The sequence below is a fragment of the Schistocerca piceifrons genome, chromosome 8 (assembly GCF_021461385.2).
Source record: "Schistocerca piceifrons isolate TAMUIC-IGC-003096 chromosome 8, iqSchPice1.1, whole genome shotgun sequence".
NCBI lineage: Eukaryota > Metazoa > Arthropoda > Insecta > Orthoptera > Acrididae > Schistocerca > Schistocerca piceifrons.
This window is the reverse complement of record NC_060145.1, coordinates 38,830,225-38,849,950: the sequence shown is the minus strand read 5'-3', so window position 1 is coordinate 38,849,950 and position 19,726 is coordinate 38,830,225. Positions and strand designations below refer to the sequence as shown.

The following is a 19,726-nucleotide window of genomic DNA, read 5'->3' as shown; positions in this document are numbered from 1 at the left end:
CGTGTATGGTACAGGTTTCATCGAGTCATGGTGCTCAGTAGTGGCACATCATGCGAAAGTTACTTTCGCCCTCAATATTGCATACAGGCGTACTTGCAACATTTTTAGCAGATAAAAGTTCTTTTACAGACGGGGAATCTAAAGCGAACGGTGCTCTTTTTCTTGCTGGCCAAGTCCTGGTTAAAAACAGGAAATTTGTTCAATGACATGTCATGGGAACGGAACGGAACGTGATGCAACGGCACAGATAAATGATGGAGTGTTCATACTGGATGGAAAATCAACATGACATTAGTTCGCTTAACCAAGTACCGAACGTCGATAGTGAGGTTATAAGATAGCATGTGTAATACAGAAAGTACGAATATAATTTCCGAATTAAAAAACTAGTAACGATAAAGTTTATTAATGGTCCAAGAAAACTTCGTAAGGGATGTTCCTGATCAATTTTCTACGATAACCGGTAGGAAGTGAAACAACATTTCAAACCGTCGACTTTTATTTGCTAACGACAATATTTAATTTCAAACAAATGAAACAATTTTTATGATGGAGTACATGGACCGCGTTCAACTCATCCATAGTGTTTTTTTTTCCCTAAGTCGTTTCTGAAAGTATTTGTATGGAGTGTAGCCATATATGGAAGTGAAACATGGACGATAAATAGTTTAGACAAGAAGAGAATAGAAGCTTTAGAAATGTGGTGCTACAGAAAAATGCGGAAGATTAGATGGGTAGATCACATAACTAATGAGGAGGTATTGAATAGAATTGGGGAGAAGAGGAGTTTGTGGCACAACTTGACTAGAAGAAGGGATCGGTTGATAGGACATGTTCTGAGGCATCAAGGGGTCACCAATTTAGTTGGTTGGTTGGTTGGTTGGTTTGGGGAAGGAGACCAGACAGCGTGGTCATCGGTCTCATCGGATTAGGGAAGGATGGGAAAGGAAGTCGGCCGTGCCCTTTCAGAGGAACCATCCCAGAATTTGCCTGGAGCGATTTAGGGAAATCACGGAAAACCTAAATCAGGATGGCCGGACGCGGGATTGAACCGTCGTCCTCCCGAATGCGAGTCCAGTGTCTAACCATTGCGCCACCCCGCTCGGTCACCAATTTAGTACTGGAGGGCAGCGTGGAGGGTTAAAATCGTAGAGGGAGGCCAAGAAATGAATACACTAAGCAGATTCAGAAGGATGTAGACTGCAGTAGGTACTGGGAGATGAAGAAGCTTGCACAGGATAGAGTAGCATGGAGAGCTGCATCAAACCAGTCTCAGGACTGAAGACCACAACAACAACAACAACAACATACCAAATAACAACAGAAACAAAAATATCTTTCTCCTTCAGTACAGCTGAGTTATATCTTCAAAAAAGTTATATGACAGAAACTGATTCATCCGTTTATGTTCTTATTTATCTACAATATGGGTATCAGCTCTATTCAGTTATTGTAAAACCTAAATCATTTTTCACTTTCAGATATCAGTCTTGTGGAAGAACACTCTATAAAAGAAATCCAAGTCATTATAGAACATTAGCTGCATGTAAGAAAACAAAGAAAAATAATAAAATAAATGTTAAGGAGAGACAAAAGCACGAAATCCAATACCCTCACAGCACCGTCAAACCTTGGGCTTGACGTTCTGTTGCGTCTCGTCCTGTTCCGTTCCGTTAACGGTCTGCGTGAAAGTCGCCATGTTGGTTTTTCGTTCCGTCTCGTTGTGTTTCGGCAAGTGTGTTCGACCTAAAAGTGGGTGGTCCGATGGGAACACAGATCACTGCTTCTCGAGGGCTGATCTCCCACCTTTCTGACGAAGTACTGGTCAGACACAGCCCCCGTCTTTCTACTCTAAGAACTATATTCTTTACTGTTAGATTAAAGTGGTTTGGAATTATTCTTCTCAGATCTTAAATCAAATTGGCACCGAGCACAATTTTACATATTTACATTATCGCATTGTGAGCTGAAGATGTTGAAATAAACCATGAAACTAATGGCAGTATAGCCTAATGCGCGGAGTCAGCTATGGAGAGCGAAATACGGTTATTCCAGAATGGAACAGGAACGGAATTCTGTGATAGGATGGGCGACGGAGAAGGGATGCGAAAGAGGAAAGGTTTTACCTGTTGCATAACGCATACTCCCAAAACTGTAGGCCGTAATACTTCTTAAAAGACCAGAGCAGGACAAAATGCTGTTGGGAAACATTTTCTGCACATTCATTTGCATTTATTAGTGATTTTTGATATCAACCAGTGAGGTTACCATACGAACTACAACCTTAAGAGGTATTTGTTTGAAACTACATATGAAGGGATTCTCTCTCTCTATTCGTTTAGTCGGTTCCGACCCTTCGTGACCCCATGAACCAAATCACGCCACTTTTTCCTGTCTTGCACTTTCTCCCGTAGACCTTCCAGGTTGGAACACATTGCTTCTGTGATGCCATCGAACCATCTCATCCTCTGACGTCCTCTTCTTCTAGTTCCTTCAATCTTCCCCAGCATTAATGTTTTTTCCAGCGAGGCATGCCTTCGCATTGTGTGTCCAAAGTAGGTCAGCTTTTGTTTTAAGATTAGACCTTCCAGGGAGAAATCTGGTTTAATTTGCTCCAATATTGATCTGTTGGTTCTCTTTGCAGTCCATGGAACTCTAAGAAGTTTCCTCCAACACCACAATTCGAAGGAGTCAATTCTTCGCCGTTCAGCCTTTCTAATGGTCCAGGTCTCACATTCATACATCACAACTGGAAAGACCATAGCCCTCACAATACGGATCTTTGTTGCTAGTGTTATATCTCTGGACCTTATAACCTTGTCAAGGTTTGACATCGCCTGTCTACCGAGCAACAGGCGCCTCCGGATTTCATGGCTGCAGTCACCGTCAGCAGAGATCTGGGAACCGAGATAACTGAATGTGGTCACTACCTCCATGGTTTCTCCTGCTATATCCCACGAATTGGTAGGTGTAGTTGCCATAATTTTTGTTTTCTTCACATTCAGCATAAGACCAGCCTTTTCACTTTCGTCTTTCACCTTCAGTAAGAGTGTTCTCAATTCTTCTTCACTTTCTGCCAACAGGATCGTATCATCCGCGTACCTGAGGTTGTTTACATTTATTCCAGCTATTTTAATTCCGGTTTCTCCTTCATCTAGCCTCGCATTCCTCATGACATGTTCTTCATACAGATTGAATAAGTACTTCTGTAAAATATCTGGGAGTATGCGTACGGAACGATTTGAAGTGGAATGATCATATAAAACTAATTGTTGGTAAGGCGGGTACCAGGTTGAGATTCATTGGGAGAGTGCTTAGAAAATGTAGTCCATCAACGAAGGAGGTGGCTTACAAAACACTCGTTCGACCTATACTTGAGTATTGCTCATCAGTGTGGGATCCGTACCAGGTCGGGTTGACGGAGGAGATAGAGAAGATCCAAAGAAGAGCGGCGCGTTTCGTCACTGGGTTATTTGGTAACCGTGATAGCGTTACGGAGATGTTTAATAAACTCAATTGGCAGACTCTGCAAGAGAGGCGCTCTGCATCGCGGTGTAGCTTGCTCGCCAGGTTTCGAGAGGGTGCGTTTCTGGATGAGGTATCGAATATATTGCTTCCCCCTACTTATACTTCCCGAGGAGATCACGAATGTAAAATTAGAGAGATTAGAGCGCGCACGGAGGCTTTCAGACAGTCGTTCTTCCCGCGAACCATACGCGACTGGAACAGGAAAGGGAGGTAATGACAGTGGCACGTATAGGTGCCCTCCGCCACACACCGTTGGGTGGCTTGTGGAGTATCAATGTAGATGTAGATGTAGACGGTGACAGTATGCAGCCTTGCGGAACCCCTTTCTGAATCTTTATCCATTTCGTTGTTCCATACATAGTTCTCACCGTGGCTTCTTGGTCAAGGCATAAACTCCGTATCAGATGAATGAGGTGATCTGGTACACCCATGTTTTTCAGTACGTTCCATAATTTGTTGTGATCGACGCAGTCAAAGGCTTTGGCGTAGTCAATAAAGCAGAGGTACACATCTTTCTGGAATTCTCTCGCTTTTTCCATAGTCCACCGAATGTTACCAGTTTGGTCTCTAGTTCCTCTTCCTTTCCTAAATCCAGCTTGTTCTTCTGGCAGCTCTCGATCTAGATATTGGCGAAGTCTATTTTGTAGATTTTCAACATAACTTTGCTAGCATGTGAAATAAGTGCGATTGTTCGGTAATCTGAGCATTCTTTAGAACTTTTCTTCTTTGGAATGGGGATAAATACTGATCTTTTCCAGTCTTCTGGCCACTGCTGCGTGATCCATATTTTTTGACATATTGAGTGCAGCACTTTCACAGCATCCTTTCCATTGACTTTAAACAATTCTGCTGGTATTTCATCATGTCCACTAGTTTTGTTATCAGCCATATTTTAAAGGGCCCACTGGATTTCGCTCTCCAAAATATCTGGCTCTAGTTCTAAATTAACATTAACATCAGCAGTAGGAGCCCTGTCATGATGCAGTTCTTTCTTGTATAGGTCTTCTACATATTCTGCCCATATTTCCTTAACATCCTCTGCTTCACTCAGATCTTTCCCGTTTCTATCTTTTATCATTCCAATTTTTGCCTGCAATTTTCCTTTAATTTCTCTAATTTTCTTATAAAGATCTCTTGTCTTCCCCATTACGTTACTATCTTCAACTTCCTTGCACTGTTCATTAAAGAATATATTTTTATCTCCTCTAGCTAATTTCTGAAAATCTTTATTTAATTCATCTCCCTTGATTTTTGCTTTCCTTCGTTCTTCTGCAACTTGCAGTGCCTCAACTGATAGCCATCTAGCCTTCTTACTGTTCCTTTTCTTGGGAATGTGTTTCTCTGCGGCCTCCTTGACAGTATTAGCTACTTCTGTCCACATCTCTTGCGAGCTTTTGTCCTCCAGCTGTAATACATTAAATCTGTTTTGTACCTCTACAGCATAGTCGGAGGGTATAGAGTTAAGGTCGCATCTGCAAGTTGGGATACTTTTTGCTACATTCTGAAGTTTCAGCCGAAATTTTGCAGTCAGGAGCTCATGATCTGATCCGCAGTCAGCCCCAGGTCTTGTTGTAGCTGACTGAACCGCGCTCTTCCACCTCCGATTACAAAGTACGTAATCAATTTGGTTCCGGTGTTGGCCATCTGGCGAAGTCCAGGTATATAGGCGTCGCTTTGGTAGTTGAAACAGTGTATTAGTAATTATCAGTGAATTTTCTTGGCAGAATTCTAGGAGTCTCTGTCCAGCTTCATTTGTTGTACCAAGACCATATTTCCCTGTTATACACTGTTAATAAAAGGTATCGGCGTTATATCGAGAGCATTGTCAACATCGTATTTGTCACCCGGTGGTAGTATACGCTGCATATGCACAGTCAGCTGCAGTGAGTTTCGGACGTGGGGCGGACGTGCATCTTCATTATGGACAAGTACAAAAGATAGAAAGGATAAAGTTAACGTTCTGCGTGCTGCAGCAAAACACAACGTTGTGCACAGAATATTTCTTAATGGTAACATTAATTTCGGTAATGGCAAATAAGAACACGATCGTGAGTGTATTTGTTCGCAGGAGATGCTGTAGCTTAAAGAAAACTACAGCTGTTGGTATTAGGAATGAATTGAACATGAAGAGAAAGAAAGAAAATGGAATGAACATATTAACAGACCGAGTAGTCAACAACTGCCTTTTAAAATCTTACGATATACTCGTACATCAGAAGGGAGATAAAGCTTAGGAAGGCCGAGGACAGTGCGGATGTCCCAAGAGAAAAATGGCAACTGTTTCTAGTGATGTAGATATATAACGAGAAGACTAGGAAAAAAAGATAAGTTGTCAAAGCTTCTAGGAAACTGGAATTTATGTCATTTTATGGCAGTGTGCTTCGTTTTCCTTCATTTGCTTTTTTAAGTGAGCAATTCATTTTTACTACAGCCCGAGCAGCATGAATAAATACAACTTTTAGCGCGTTACAATACAAAATCTTTTCGTTCGGATTTAACGCATTTACGACGTAGATCGAAAGTGAAAACTTCCTAGTGTCGTAGTAATTTTAAGCACTTGATTCTGGGAAAACGTAGTTCCGAAACATGTTGTGGTATCGATGAATCGATTATACTATGGTTTCACAACAGATAATAGATTACTAAAGTTGATAAAAACTACGTGGTATATTAACGTAGGCTCTTCATTAGAGGTGAAGCGATATAACCTCGTTTTCCGTGATTAATGCTGTTTGCTTACTGTTCCCTCGTCATCGGTTTCTTAGCTTTATTTCGCTAGTTAATAAATATGGGAGTTCAATTTTTGTTTTTTTTGAACGTACTGTTCCATCTTTCTTTGAAGAAGGCAGTGTAATTCCTTTGCACCTACGCGGAGTCGAAATAAGACGAGTATCACGGCTACCATCACTCACTAAAATTTGTCTAAGATGAATAGTTACAACACGTGTAATCTTCTGAAGCACATAATGCTCCTTTTTTATATACTTTTAACAGGTAAACCTATTAGCAGTATCGAAATGAACGATGTTAACCGAAACAGGTGAGATGAAAAATGCATGTATATGTATATATATGTGTGTGTGCACAGCATGTTGGTATTGGTGTGAAAAATAACTATATATTTTAATATTTAATGAGCGCATGTTTGTGTTTCTCTGTAAATGTTCAAGCTTCATATTGAGGTTTATATGCAATTTCAGTGTATGTATTCTCTTTCTGACTTTTTCTTACTTTAGCAATAGCCCAAAAATCTCACTGAAAACCAATTTTTCATTAATTACGTTAAGAGGCCGCTTGTATTTGTGTGTGTTTGTGCTCTAAGTAACAGGTGAACAATTAATATGAAGAGCTTTGACTATGCTGCAATGCAAATTGTCTAGATAGCACATTTGTTTCAAATTACTGGATTATGTAAACTATTTTCTCTAGCTTTTCCTTCATCTTTTGCATTCATTAAGGCACTATAGCCATCTTAAGATCTTGCTTCTTGTGCAGAGCGATATTATTAATCTCCAAAAGTGTATCGGAAACTTTTTTTTGTTGATCACTTCATACCAAATAACGAAAAGACAAAAGTCATGGTTATGAACGAGAAAGGAGATCGGGACAAGACTGGCATAAAAATAGGTAGTGAGCAACTCGAGGAATTAACTGAATTTCACTATCTCCGTAACATTGTGTAGGAAAACAATAGCTGCCTCAAGGAAATCAAGAGAAGAATAGCACAGACTAAGAATTGCTTTCAAAATAAGAAGAATCTTCTACTGCAGAAGCACATCATCTCCCTCACTGCGAAAAGATTTGTGAAGACCTTTGTGTGGAGCGTCCTGACATACAGATGTGAAATCTGGACGTTAGCAAAGCACGGGAACGCTCACTTTGAAGATGTGGAGAAATCTTGTTCTGGAGCAGAATTACAAGAACTAGCTGAACTGACAGTAAAACACGTGAGATGGTTCTACAGAAAATAGGAGAGAAGAAACTACTACTGAAAGTTATTGGCCAACGCAAAGCAAAACTTGTTGGACACTTAATCAGGCATGATATTAGGATACGAAACATTTTCTTAGGTAAGACTGTAAGGAAGCTACAGAGACCTGGCTTAGCCTTCTGAAAGGAAAAGAAGAAGAAGAAGAAAAGAAGAAGAAGATCGTTTCATTCCTCCATTAGAGTGTGAATGGGCTGTCAGATACCATAAAGCGAGCTTCAGACTTCACATTACGGTAGTAGAATATTAAAATGTAATTAAAAATAAGAAATCGATGTATGCAAAATGTGTTGACGAATAGAACCAAGTCACGATTAGATGGCTAGACATGGCTGACGATGTCAAGAAAATGCCCCTGGTGCATGAGATTTGTGGCTGGACGACGGCTGACGTGCATTTTGATAATGACACAGATGATCTCCAAAGATACTGCATAAGGGGAATTCCAGTTGCACGACCAAGAGCAAAGGTTGATTGGTTCAAATGGCTCTGAGCACTATGGGACTTAACATCTATGGTCATCAGTCCCCTAGAACTTAGAACTACTTAAACCTAACTAACCTAAGGACAGCACACAACACCCAGCCATCACGAGGCAGAGAAAATCCCTGACTCCGCCGGGAATCGAACACGGGAACCCGGGCGCGGGAAGCGAGAACGCTACCGCACGACCACGAGCTGTGGACAGCAAAGGTTGATCGACGTCATCTACGATCGCAGCAGATACTGGCATACATAAAAGGATCAGTGAGTGGGCACGCAGGATGTATAGTAATATGGATAGCAGGATACTGATATAGGTTTTGCGGGGCAGTTTGAGTTATACATGATAATATTACGAATATTAGAAGTGCAGTGCCAGTTGTACACTCCTGGAAATGGAAAAAAGAACACATTGACACCGGTGTGTCAGACCCACCATACTTGCTCCGGACACTGCGAGAGGGCTGTACAAGAAATGATCACACGCACGGCACAGCGGACACACCAGGAACCGCGGTGTTGGCCGTCGAATGGCGCTAGCTGCGCAGCATTTGTACACCGCCGCCGTCAGTGTCAGCCAGTTTGCCGTGGCGTACGGAGCTCCACCGCAGTCTTTAACACTGGTAGCATGCCGCGACAGCGTGGACGTGAACCGTATGTGCAGTTGACGGACTTTGAGCGAGGGCGTATAGTGGGCATGCGGGAGGCCGGGTGGACGTACCGCCGAATTGCTCAACACGTGGGGCGTGAGGTCTCCACAGTACATCGACGTTGTCGCCAGTGGTCGGCGGAAGGTGCACGTGCCCGTCGACCTGGGACCGGACCGCAGCGACGCACGGATGCACGCCAAGACCGTAGGATCCTACGCAGTGCCGTAGGGGACCGCACCGCCACTTCCCAGCAAATTAGGGACACTGTTGCTCCTGGGGTATCGGCGAGGACCATTCGCAACCGTCTCCATGAAGCTGCGCTACGGTCCCGCACACCGTTAGGCCGTCTTCCGCTCACGCCCCAACATCGTGCAGCCCGCCTCCAGTGGTGTCGCGACAGGCGTGAATGGAGGGACGAATGGAGACGTGTCGTCTTCAGCGATGAGAGTCGCTTCTGCCTTGGTGCCAATGATGGTCGTGTGTGTGTTTGGCGCCGTGCAGGTGAGCGCCACAATCAGGACTGCAGACGACCGAGGCACACAGGGCCAACACCCGGCATCATGGTGTGGGGAGCGATCTCCTACACTGGCCGTACACCACTGGTGATCGTCGAGGGGACACTGAATAGTGCACGGTACATCCAAACCGTCATCGAACCCATCGTTCTACCATTCCTAGACCGGCAAGGGAACTTGCTGTTCCAACAGGACAATGCACGTCCGCATGTATCCCGTGCCACCCAACGTGCTCTAGAAGGTGTAAGTCAACTACCCTGGCCAGCAAGATCTCCGGATCTGTCCCCCATTGAGCATGTTTGGGACTGGATGAAGCGTCGTCTCATGCGGTCTGCACGTCCAGCACGAACGCTGGTCCAACTGAGGCGCCAGGTGGAAATGGCATGGCAAGCCGTTCCACAGGACTACATCCAGCATCTCTACGATCGTCTCCATGGGAGAATAGCAGCCTGCATTGCTGCGAAAGGTGGATATACACTGTACTAGTGCCGACATTGTGCATGCTCTGTTGCCTGTGTCTATGTGCCTGTGGTTCTGTCAGTGTGATCATGTGATGTATCTGACCCCAGGAATGTGTCAATAAAGTTTCCCCTTCCTGGGACAATGAATTCACGGTGTTCTTATTTCAATTTCCAGGAGTGTATATGAGTAACGAGAGATGGAGACCTTTTTTACGAACGGGAGGGAAAATGAACTATAGGCGAAATGAAGGATATATTTCGCTAAGGATTTCTGAATTAGGCAGCGGGAGTTAGTTAAAGCTACGTCGGGAAGGATATGTGGTGTGTGGAGGGGAAGAGAAGGCTGTGGTTGGATGAGAAATGAGGAAGAAGGAAGGAAGGAAACGTGTTGTCCCACCGATGTAGTTAGAGACGGAGCACAAGATCGGTTGGGAGAATGACGGAAAATCGAAATTTGTTGTTCCTTTATCAAACGAACCATTTCGGCATTTGGGTTAAACGATTTTGGGAGACCACCAACGAATAGTTTGGTGACGGTTTGAACCACCTCGCTCTCAAATGCGACTCCAGTGTCTTAAAACAGAGCGCCATCTTCTTCGGCGAGAAGCAGGGACACGGTGTGATTTCGCTGATGAAGTTTATTGGGTGTGTAGGATTTCCGGAGGTGAGACGGTTGGGAACTCAATCAGCTGCTGTCTCGAAAACCTGTAATCCTTACGATCTATTGTAAATTTTATCCAGGTACAATTCTATACACAAGTTCATTTCCTTCTTGTCTCTGGGCATTTTACTGGGCATTGCCACTTCATTACTGCTTTTAGAGTCGCCCACGGGCTACTGGCTTTCAAATACTGAAAGACTTTATGAGGATCAGTCCTCGACTGCATGTACGTGTGTGGTAACAGCATGCCGACGACACCTCAGTCGCCTGTTTACGTGTTTAGCTTCTCTCTCTACCTCTCTCTTTAGGGCGCATCCCCATTTTATTTGTAAGTTATCACTCACTCTGCTACTCTGCATGTACAAAGAAGGTGATGTGAGAACTGTTAGCGCAGCTAGAGGATGGCGGTGCATGTCAGCCACTCAGCTAAGAGCGGAGTCTCTCCAGTATGGACAAGCATGCCGACAAAGACAAATATTTTCAGGATCTACGATCGGCGATCGCCAAAACTCCACTGACTCCTCGGAGGCCCTAGTGAATTCTGGAGGAGATGTTCTTGTTCACGACGCTGATTCTGCGCAGCGGTTCATCATCGTGTATGCGGACAGCGCAACCGGAGACAATACTATTAGTGAAAACGATGACGAGAAGCCTTCGGCGAAACATGTGCGTTCAGCGCTGCAAAATACGAGCACTTCCGACGTCGCCGCCCAGCAGAATCACACTGCGACTGCAACTCGGCGGGCTAGAAGGGGTAGGGTAACTATATACGACTACATCAAAGAACGCGACCCCGAGAAGATGGCCAGAAATTTCCCAGAGTCGTACTTGATACAGGAAATTTTCAACTCGTCGAGAGCTTTAAGGCGTAATGATGATGACACGGATGATCTCCAGAGGGCCGCGGAAAGGGAATTCCAGTTCCTCCACAAAATTGGTGGGGCCAAGAGCCACGGTCGCTCTATGTTAGCAGCAGATGTGGTGACCTCGGATTCTGGTAATAGGCGGAAGACGTTCTACAAAGCTGGAGTGGTCCTGCCAGACTTGAGTTATCCTACAAGGCACAGTGGAGTATCAGAGACGTCTAGGCAGGCAGGTGGCGCTGCTTTCCCTGGAGGAGAACCAATTACCAATCGAGGCTCTTCGACAAGTTATAATGGAAATAGAGGTACCTACAGACCGCATTTCACATATGTTGAGGATAGAGGAATCGATACCTCCAGGAAAGGCCAGTCCAGCCTTAGCCACAGATATGACGATCGTCCTTTGATTTCCACCGAGGGAGAGATTTCTCGTAATTACTCTGTCTCGTCAGTCAATTCTGCTTCACAAGATTCTCCACACCCTGTTTACTACCCACCCACTAACTCTTACTCTAATCAGACGCAAGCGGCTGTACATGTTGTGTACAACGAAGCAGGACGCTCGAATGAGCACAGAGAGCAGACTTCGTTACCAGGAGTTAGTCCTCTAAATCCACAGCAAGAAGGTAACCTGGGAGCATACGACCTGCGTGGTTTGCAGCAGCCTTATAATCATCAGCAATTACCTTCAGACGCATACTCTAGGCCCCAAGAGCATTCCAGATCACGATATGTACCACACCCAGTTTATTACAATGGTAATAGCTACTCTGACGCTAATGAGACTCAGGTGACTCCAGATTCATCATTTAACGGAACAGACAATGATGGGAACGGAGGGCAGTATCAATTCTTCGAAGACAGCTCTGTAGCTTCCTCGCATTTTGGAAAAATGGCGACTACTCAACGACGAAATAATGAAAGGGTGACGATTAGCAACTACTTTGCGGAAGGCAGAATGCCGGTTGTTGTTGGGGATGATGTTGCCTATAGTACCCCACACAACAAGTATGGTGCACTGTTTTACAAAGTTGACTCAGATGGTGATGGAAGTCACGGTACTGATAGTGAGCACAGTATTTTTAGGGTCAGCTCTCAAACTGTCGCCCCACCCCACGTTTCAGGCGGTTTCTACAGCAAGGGGAGCACTGCCCACAGCGACCAGTCGACCCATTACGGCGGCCACCCGTCGGGCGTCACCAACGTCGGAGGGTACCCACCTGTGGCCATGCAGTACCTACAGGACATTGCCAGAAGAGCTGACACGCCAGTCTACAGGCAGGCCGGGAGCAAGGAGGCAGTCATCCTCAACAACCTGATCGGCAGGAGCGCTTCGTCGAAGGCCAGATCTCTCGAAGCTCCTGCTGGGGAAGCAGGTAAAGTAGCAGATCCAGAGGGCGGATCTGGTGCCAGTAAAGAGGAGCTGGTGGCGGAGACGGTGGCTGCCGGCTCCTCCAGAGACGAACACGCGGCAGCGGCCGAGACCGAGGCTGGAGAGGCCAACGGAGCTACTCCTGGAAACCAGCGGTCGGTGGTGTCGCTGAAGGACGGGGCAGCGGAGTCGTACAGCGCCATGTACATCCACCCGGGGCGCCAGGCCAAGGCGGCGTCTCCCAAGGCCGCCGCGATGCCGCAGCCGCAGGTGGACGGCGGGTTCTTCTACAGCTTCCACCACCCCGTCATCCCAGTGGCGGTGCAGGTGGCGCAGCCTGTGGCAGCCGACGCCGCCGACGCCGGCGCCGCCGCCGACGCCAAGGCGCCCCCGCGGGGACTTAGCGTCTCGCAGAGGGCGTCGCTGTACGACGCGGTGCCCGTCGCTGCAGTCCACGACGCCCAGGTGCCGCCGTACCTTCGGGGCGCCGTCACAGACCACCAGACCAAACCCGTCTTCATACACTACGACCCGGCCGATGCGGCTGCTGCTAGCTAGTCTACTGCTGGACGACCTCCCTTCCTCACACAATCCGTACAGTGACTAGATCGCCTCCAAATGCACTTACCACAAATTCTGCACAGCATCCAGATAATGAGGTCTCACTTCTCACTCGCCAATTAGGCATACATCTGGTGTGTGCCACAAAAAAATATTCTTTACGTAAGAATAATTTTTAACGACTCCACATGACTATGGGACTGATTAATAAGAAGTGTCAAGACATGAGCAGTCTCAGAATAAAATCAGAACTGAAACTTCTCATATATATAGTGAAAAACATTTTGTACTGTCGCTTATGTTGTAGACAGAGATGTACATTCTGCCATCCACTTCGTTTTGCATTGCATCGATGTGGATGTGCAGTAACTATCACTTGTCTTTTGAAACTGAGGCTTATTTTTGTTTCCATCCAATTGGTTTTTGGTATCTTCAGTAGTAAACAAAGAAGATAAATGGAATATTGTTAACTTGACTATGAAAATGTATGTGAAATCTTATGCGACTTAACAGCTAAGGTCATCAGTCCCTAAGCTTACACACTGCTTAACCTAAATTATCCTAAGGACAAACACACACACCCATGCCCGAGGGAGGACTCGAACCTCCGCCGGGACCAGCCGCACAGTCCATGACTGCAGCGCCAAGACCGCTCGGCTAATCCCGCGTGGCACTTGACTATCATCGTTTTTTCGTTGAAGTATATAGTGCCTCGCGGTACCACTTTAGGGTTAACTTACCATTCAAATGATTCAAAAATATTTCGTTCCTAGATATGTAATGTATCCTAGCAGAATTTGTACGTTAACTTAATACTGATATTCCTTACAAATATCTTCTTGTAGATATTAAATGCACTGTACACACACTTCTAAGTTAACTTAACAAATACATCATTTATAACTAACATGAATCGTAAGTCGACCTAAAAATACTACGATGTAAAACTAAAAACAAAATTTACTTTCTTACTTTCTTTGTAGACCAATGAAGATACCAGAATGGTTAACTGAAACAACTATGATTATAAACAAATATAATATTCAGTTGCAAAAGACAATTAAAAGTTATTCTTATCTACAAGGTAAGCTGGATAGATCTAGCAATTAAGAATGCCTACAAATGTTAACTATACCATTACGACATCATGGACTTACATGCAATGTTGTGAAAAGCTGTTTAAATTGGGCATCTGCGCTATTTATAAACTTGATTGTTACTTCATAATTTTCAATGGCAGTAAGCACCAAATAAAATACAAAATGCTGAATTTCTACCTGCACCACATCAGCAACATTTTCTTGTGTATTTGTTGGTATCATTATTCTCAACATACCGGCCTCCGTTACTGTCTGCTGTTAAGAAGTGAATATGGAACATGTTTTGCCACTAATGAAGATCATTTTCTGTAGCATATTTTTACTATTGTCGGTAGTGGAATCTATTATTCATGTGTTTCTGTATCATTTGTTTAATCAACTCCTTGTTCCGGATGTAAATATCATTGAGACGCACATACTATAATGTCTCGCAAGTTTCTACCTCTGATGTCTGCAAGAACTTCGAGGCTCAACCTACAAGACGTGCTTTGTTGCATTTGCATAAATTTCATAGTGCCCGTGATAGCATCTTTACTCGCTAAGTGAAGGGGGAACTACATAGCGAAGTTAAGTTGCATATTTCTTTGTTTCAGAACTGTCTTGGATGAATGATTATAGAGCAAAACGAATACTTGTAACTTCATTTGATGTTTATACCTTTGCACACAAAGACAATCATACAGCCACTTTGCGTTTTTTGGCTGCTACAGAGTATACTACTTACCTCTATGGATATTTCTTAACTGATACATATAACAGAGGTAACGAGAAACGGGGGCGATGTGGATGCAAAAAATATGTTGACCTAACATTTTTAGAAGTACGTAACTTGCTTGACTCTGTCGTAAAAGTTGTCTGATTTGCACGTTCCTCTTCAGATGCTGTAGCAATATTTCTTACAAATATTTCTAAAGTTAGTTACAGATTTAGTACCGTTAATGCAATTTATACTGTTTTCTGAATTTTTTGTAAGCTCGTTACTGTAAAGCTATGGAGCTATGGAGCGACAGTCTGTGTCTCTAGAGTTCACAGGCGATTTACAAAAGACTGCATTTGATTGCATGTAATGTTACTGTGTAACGTGTGTCAAACTTTTAAGATGACGATTGGTTTGTTATTATATAAAAATAATGGTCTGTGACAATAGACTTGAGCTTTATGTATACGTAAGCTCTTGAAATGCAGTGTAAGAGTTTAAATAATGCAGGTGTATAATCTTCCTGTTTTAGTAAACTTATTTTTAGTTGTAAGACATGATGTGTAAAAGTACATAAAGTCGCTTTACTACAACCCACACGTCTGCTTAGGCTTTGAGCAGACTTTGTAGCATCGTCAATTTAAACCTCAGTAAATGCACAGCATACATTTCTTGAATTTCTCTATGTGCCATTGTTATGATTTTTAAAAACATATATTGAGTAATTAAAAACCCGAACAATAAAATGAGTTTACAATTATACGCTTTATTTCAAATTATCATAAATAAAATGTACATGATACACTCTTATTGATATAACCCTTCGAGTTTTATTTTGGTTCTTATGTGGACTGTATTTGCACTGTCCTTGAACTACCAGCGTGTCTTAATATTAGCTGTTATGCTGCTGGAACATCTGTCTGGAATGGTTCTGAAATATTACACTAAAAGCATAAGAAAATAAAATTACATGCTCATAAAAATTTTTATCTTTCTCGTTGTGTTTCTAAAACTGGTCTTGAAAATTTGTGGAATAATCCTTCGTACTGATTACACGTGATATAAGTGTGATTGACATACCGTTATGGAATAAAGGAAACCTCATAGAAAACTTCTTACGCTGTAAAGGGATTATAGTATCCATATTTTAATCGAAATGGAACTATAATGAAAAGTGATTTGAATTTATGCCGTTCAGAATGTATCTCTCTGCCTGATGGTTTCATTTTAAAGGTAACAGAGTAGTTTAGTATACATTTGCTCTGATGTGGTGATTCACTGTTTCCATACTTCTGATTTTCTTAGTCTGACATCAAGGAAAGATGAAAACGAAAGCGTTGATGTGCAAATAATAAGAATTTAAATGTTGTGTGGCAACGTTTATTAGAATTTTGACGAGTTATTCAACGATCTAAACGGAAATGTTTTCTCTTTACTGACCTACTGCCACACTTCTGGGTAAAGCGTGAGTCATGCATATAGCAGTTCAGTGTCATTTTCATGTTTTGACACTGGGGTGAGTTTTAGAGTTTAACCCAGAACTTTTGGCACGCGGTGCATAGGGAGCTATTAGGAAAGAAAGAACGGTGAGAAAGGTCGCTATCAACTATGTAACATACCCTCAGTAAGGAGCTTTTGGAAGAAAGGGGTGAAGTTTCGTGGGTAATCCAGATACGAACGTTGGGGTGACAAGACGGCTACTGAATGATCATCTCCAATCCACTGTACGGGCAGACCATCATCATAAATGTCACATACCCTTCCACCAAAAGACATTGGTTTGAAATTTATGTTATCCAAAAATTTGACGCTTAATCTGGTACTGATGATGATGATGATGATGATGATGAGTAAGGGAAAAATGATGGTGGAAGCAACGCTGCTGACCTAAGCATCTGTACTCTACAATCAGATCACCATCTTCAGTGTCACCTACCCTTACTCTGTCAGTAATGGGGATGAGACTTTAGGTTTAACCAATGACATTAATTCTTAGACAGTAGTCGTTGAGTATGAGAAGGAAGCACATGGTGGCAGACCCCATACTATGTTCGGATCACCATCAACAGTGTTGCGTGATAACTCTCCAAGAGACGCTATGTTAAGGTTTGGAATTTAACGAAGGACACTGGCGCTTAGTCAGTTGAACACCAACTTTATGCCATAACCTCCCCTCCATCCTGCCAAGCCAACTACATAATCGGAATGAAAATTTCTTCCATCACTATGATAACTGGCCACTACCATTTTGAGTGTTTCTACACATGCTGCACATTAACAACTTGTACTATGGGCAGAGCGAGGGGTGAGGAAAAGGAGTGGTAAAAGTAACTACACAAATGAATGAGTTTGGTGACTATGTTCATTTTCAAAGATTTTGATTAATAAAGTTTCTTCCGTTTCTTTATATTTGTGCAGAATGTATGAATATTTCTGCCACGATGAAAAAACAGTACATTACAGTTACTAAATTCGACTGCACCTACGTACATATCGTTCAGGTGGTACAATAATGCCAACGCTAGATCCTTTGATAACTATTCATTTCCTTATAACATGCTTGCGACTGACGTTTCAAGGGCAGCACATTACACACAACCAGTTCGTTTTTTATACGTTGTTCTTCGACAAAAGATATATCACATACATATCAGACATATCTTTGATATGAACCAAGTTCTCTATACGTTTTCATTTACTTTAATTAAATTTGCAAGCAGTCGAAGAAAATGAGAGAGATTATACAAGTTATGATCGGCAGCAAAAATTTACAGTACAGAGAACAATGGACACATATGTGAACTGATAGGTTAACTGGTGTTTATGAAACACAGACCTAATTTACAATGCTTACGATACCAGAAGCAATGAGTAGAGTTCATATAGCATTACGGAAGCCCTCACGGAATTACGGTTGCAATGGCTGAATGTTCTCTGATCCTGAACGCATATCTATTTCAGCTAACATTACAACTCTTTGAACGATCTCTTCGCGATAAATTGTGAATGGAATCAGCTGCATACTTCCATCACTGGACGACTTTAGAATAACGACTTTATTTTGTGGAGAAATAAACAGTTTCTTGTAAATGTTTGAGGTCACCGTCTTTTTTGGATAGGTTTGATCCGAAGCCGGTGGTGGAGCAAGCAGATACAGGCGTATCCTTGGCGTAGACTCTTGCTGCCATCTGTTGGCCAGGCTGGGGAACCAGCTGGACATGAAGCCGTAGAACCAACGGATGACGTCTGGCACGTTAATCTCGATCGGGAAAAGGGACGAGCTCTCGATGAAGTCACCGAGAGAGTTGTAGAAAATTTTGTTATCGTCTGCCTCAGGTCGGAGTCTTAATTGTGTTCTGACTATGTCGACAGGTAGAAGGACTACAAGTTTTCCACTTGATCCACTGAGATCAGAATCTCGCCTGAAAGAAGAAAGAAGGAATGTCAGTTTTGTGAAGTGCAAAGAACTAAACTAATGCAAATCTTTTTCATCATGTTAACGTTTCCAATAGCACTGTCTTATTATTTACTAATAGCCGTTCTCCACGTCAAACCGATGGCGAATTACACTGCTGGAAATAAAAACAAGCAACAACACAAAACAATTAGATGGAACATAAAAAGTGTAAGTTTTTTGGGGTTTAAGAAACAGGATGCAGAATTTCACATTAGTATGATCGATTAATACAAAGAGTGACACCACGTCGTCTACACAGGAAGTAATCGAAGTAGGCGTTCCTCAGGTTTCGATAATAAACGCATTTCTTTTCTCATTCATTTTGGTGATATACTACTTAATCTGCATCACAAGGAAGACAGCCGAAAAAGAAGCATCAACATGAGAAATACTATATAATGGTTTTGTTAAAATTACTAACTTTTTACGTAAATGACCTGACCTATTATCGATTTATTTTTGTGTTGGGAGATGAGGTGTTCGTTGTACGAGACACCGATAGGTATTTCAGAAGAGCTGGTCACCTGTTTGCCTGAAGCTGTACCCATTATTCGTGAAAAAAACCTCGTTGTTTTGAGCATGTTACACTAACATTAGGAGTGAGATGCCAGTTGTGCAGTAATGAAAAGGAACGTTTTTGTCAACATCTCTAAAACAATATTCATCACACGGCAATCTGAACACGTTCTCCGAACATTCAGTAGCATAAAAACCTTCGTCGACCACTAGCAGGTAAACGGTGCATATATGACATTTTTGTCATATAGAGAAGTGTTTCTCTATCTCCTCTAAAGTTTTATTACATCCTGTATAAACATCTTTTTTAATGTGTTTGAAGTATTTTGGTAAATTCACATATTCCATCTCATAAAGTTTATCACGAACCTGATCTGTGGAACACGTAACCAGCTAACTAACCACAACAGCAACATGTCATCTTGTATTATTTATTTTTACTTAATGTTCCAATAACAACTTGACGTCATAGTAGCCCAGCTTGAAATGGATGCTGTAGCAGGTGTGAACAATGTGAGAACTGAAGTATATAAGAATAAAATCAATTTTATACAATGATTTAGTACATAACAGCAAAAAAGAAAAAAAGAATACGGTGCACGACTTTACGTAACATTGGACTTACAGACTCCAAGTTGGCGCGGAGAGTCAACATTCTGCTATCAAAACCTCCAATCAACATGGTACGAAATATATATATGTTCCTGGGGATATGTGTTCCTGACGAATTTACCTGAACGTGATTTGCATGGCACACCACAAAGAATCTATAGTTGTCTCAAGACTATCGTGACAAACAAGTTACTAATTAGATTAAGCTTATCCATTAAGGGTATTGTAGAACACATGACTGTGGAGTGGTTTAGTGTAAATA

The 19,726-nt window shown here is 42.7% G+C and overlaps 2 protein-coding genes across 3 annotated transcripts in view; one reads left to right on the top strand and one right to left on the bottom strand.

Annotated features, from left to right (window-relative positions):
* The window catches only part of LOC124711154, a 145,465-nt gene extending 129,826 nt beyond the window's left edge, over positions 1 to 15,639 (top strand). Inside the window, exon 6 of one of the 2 annotated variants that reach the window (XM_047241060.1) lies at positions 12,274 to 15,639. In XM_047241060.1, the coding sequence (XP_047097016.1) occupies positions 12,274 to 13,079 (806 nt within the window). In that variant the 3' untranslated portion in view covers positions 13,080 to 15,639. Of the gene's footprint in view, positions 1 to 10,770 lie in introns of both variants that reach the window. The other variant, XM_047241059.1, reaches the window with a different exon arrangement.
* LOC124711155 overlaps positions 15,626 to 19,726 on the bottom strand; it is a 27,313-nt gene continuing 23,212 nt past the window's right edge. The window contains exon 2 of the mRNA XM_047241061.1: positions 15,626 to 18,301. Within this exon, the coding sequence (XP_047097017.1) occupies positions 17,788 to 18,301 (514 nt within the window). The 3' untranslated portion in view covers positions 15,626 to 17,787. The remainder of the gene's footprint in view (positions 18,302 to 19,726) is intronic.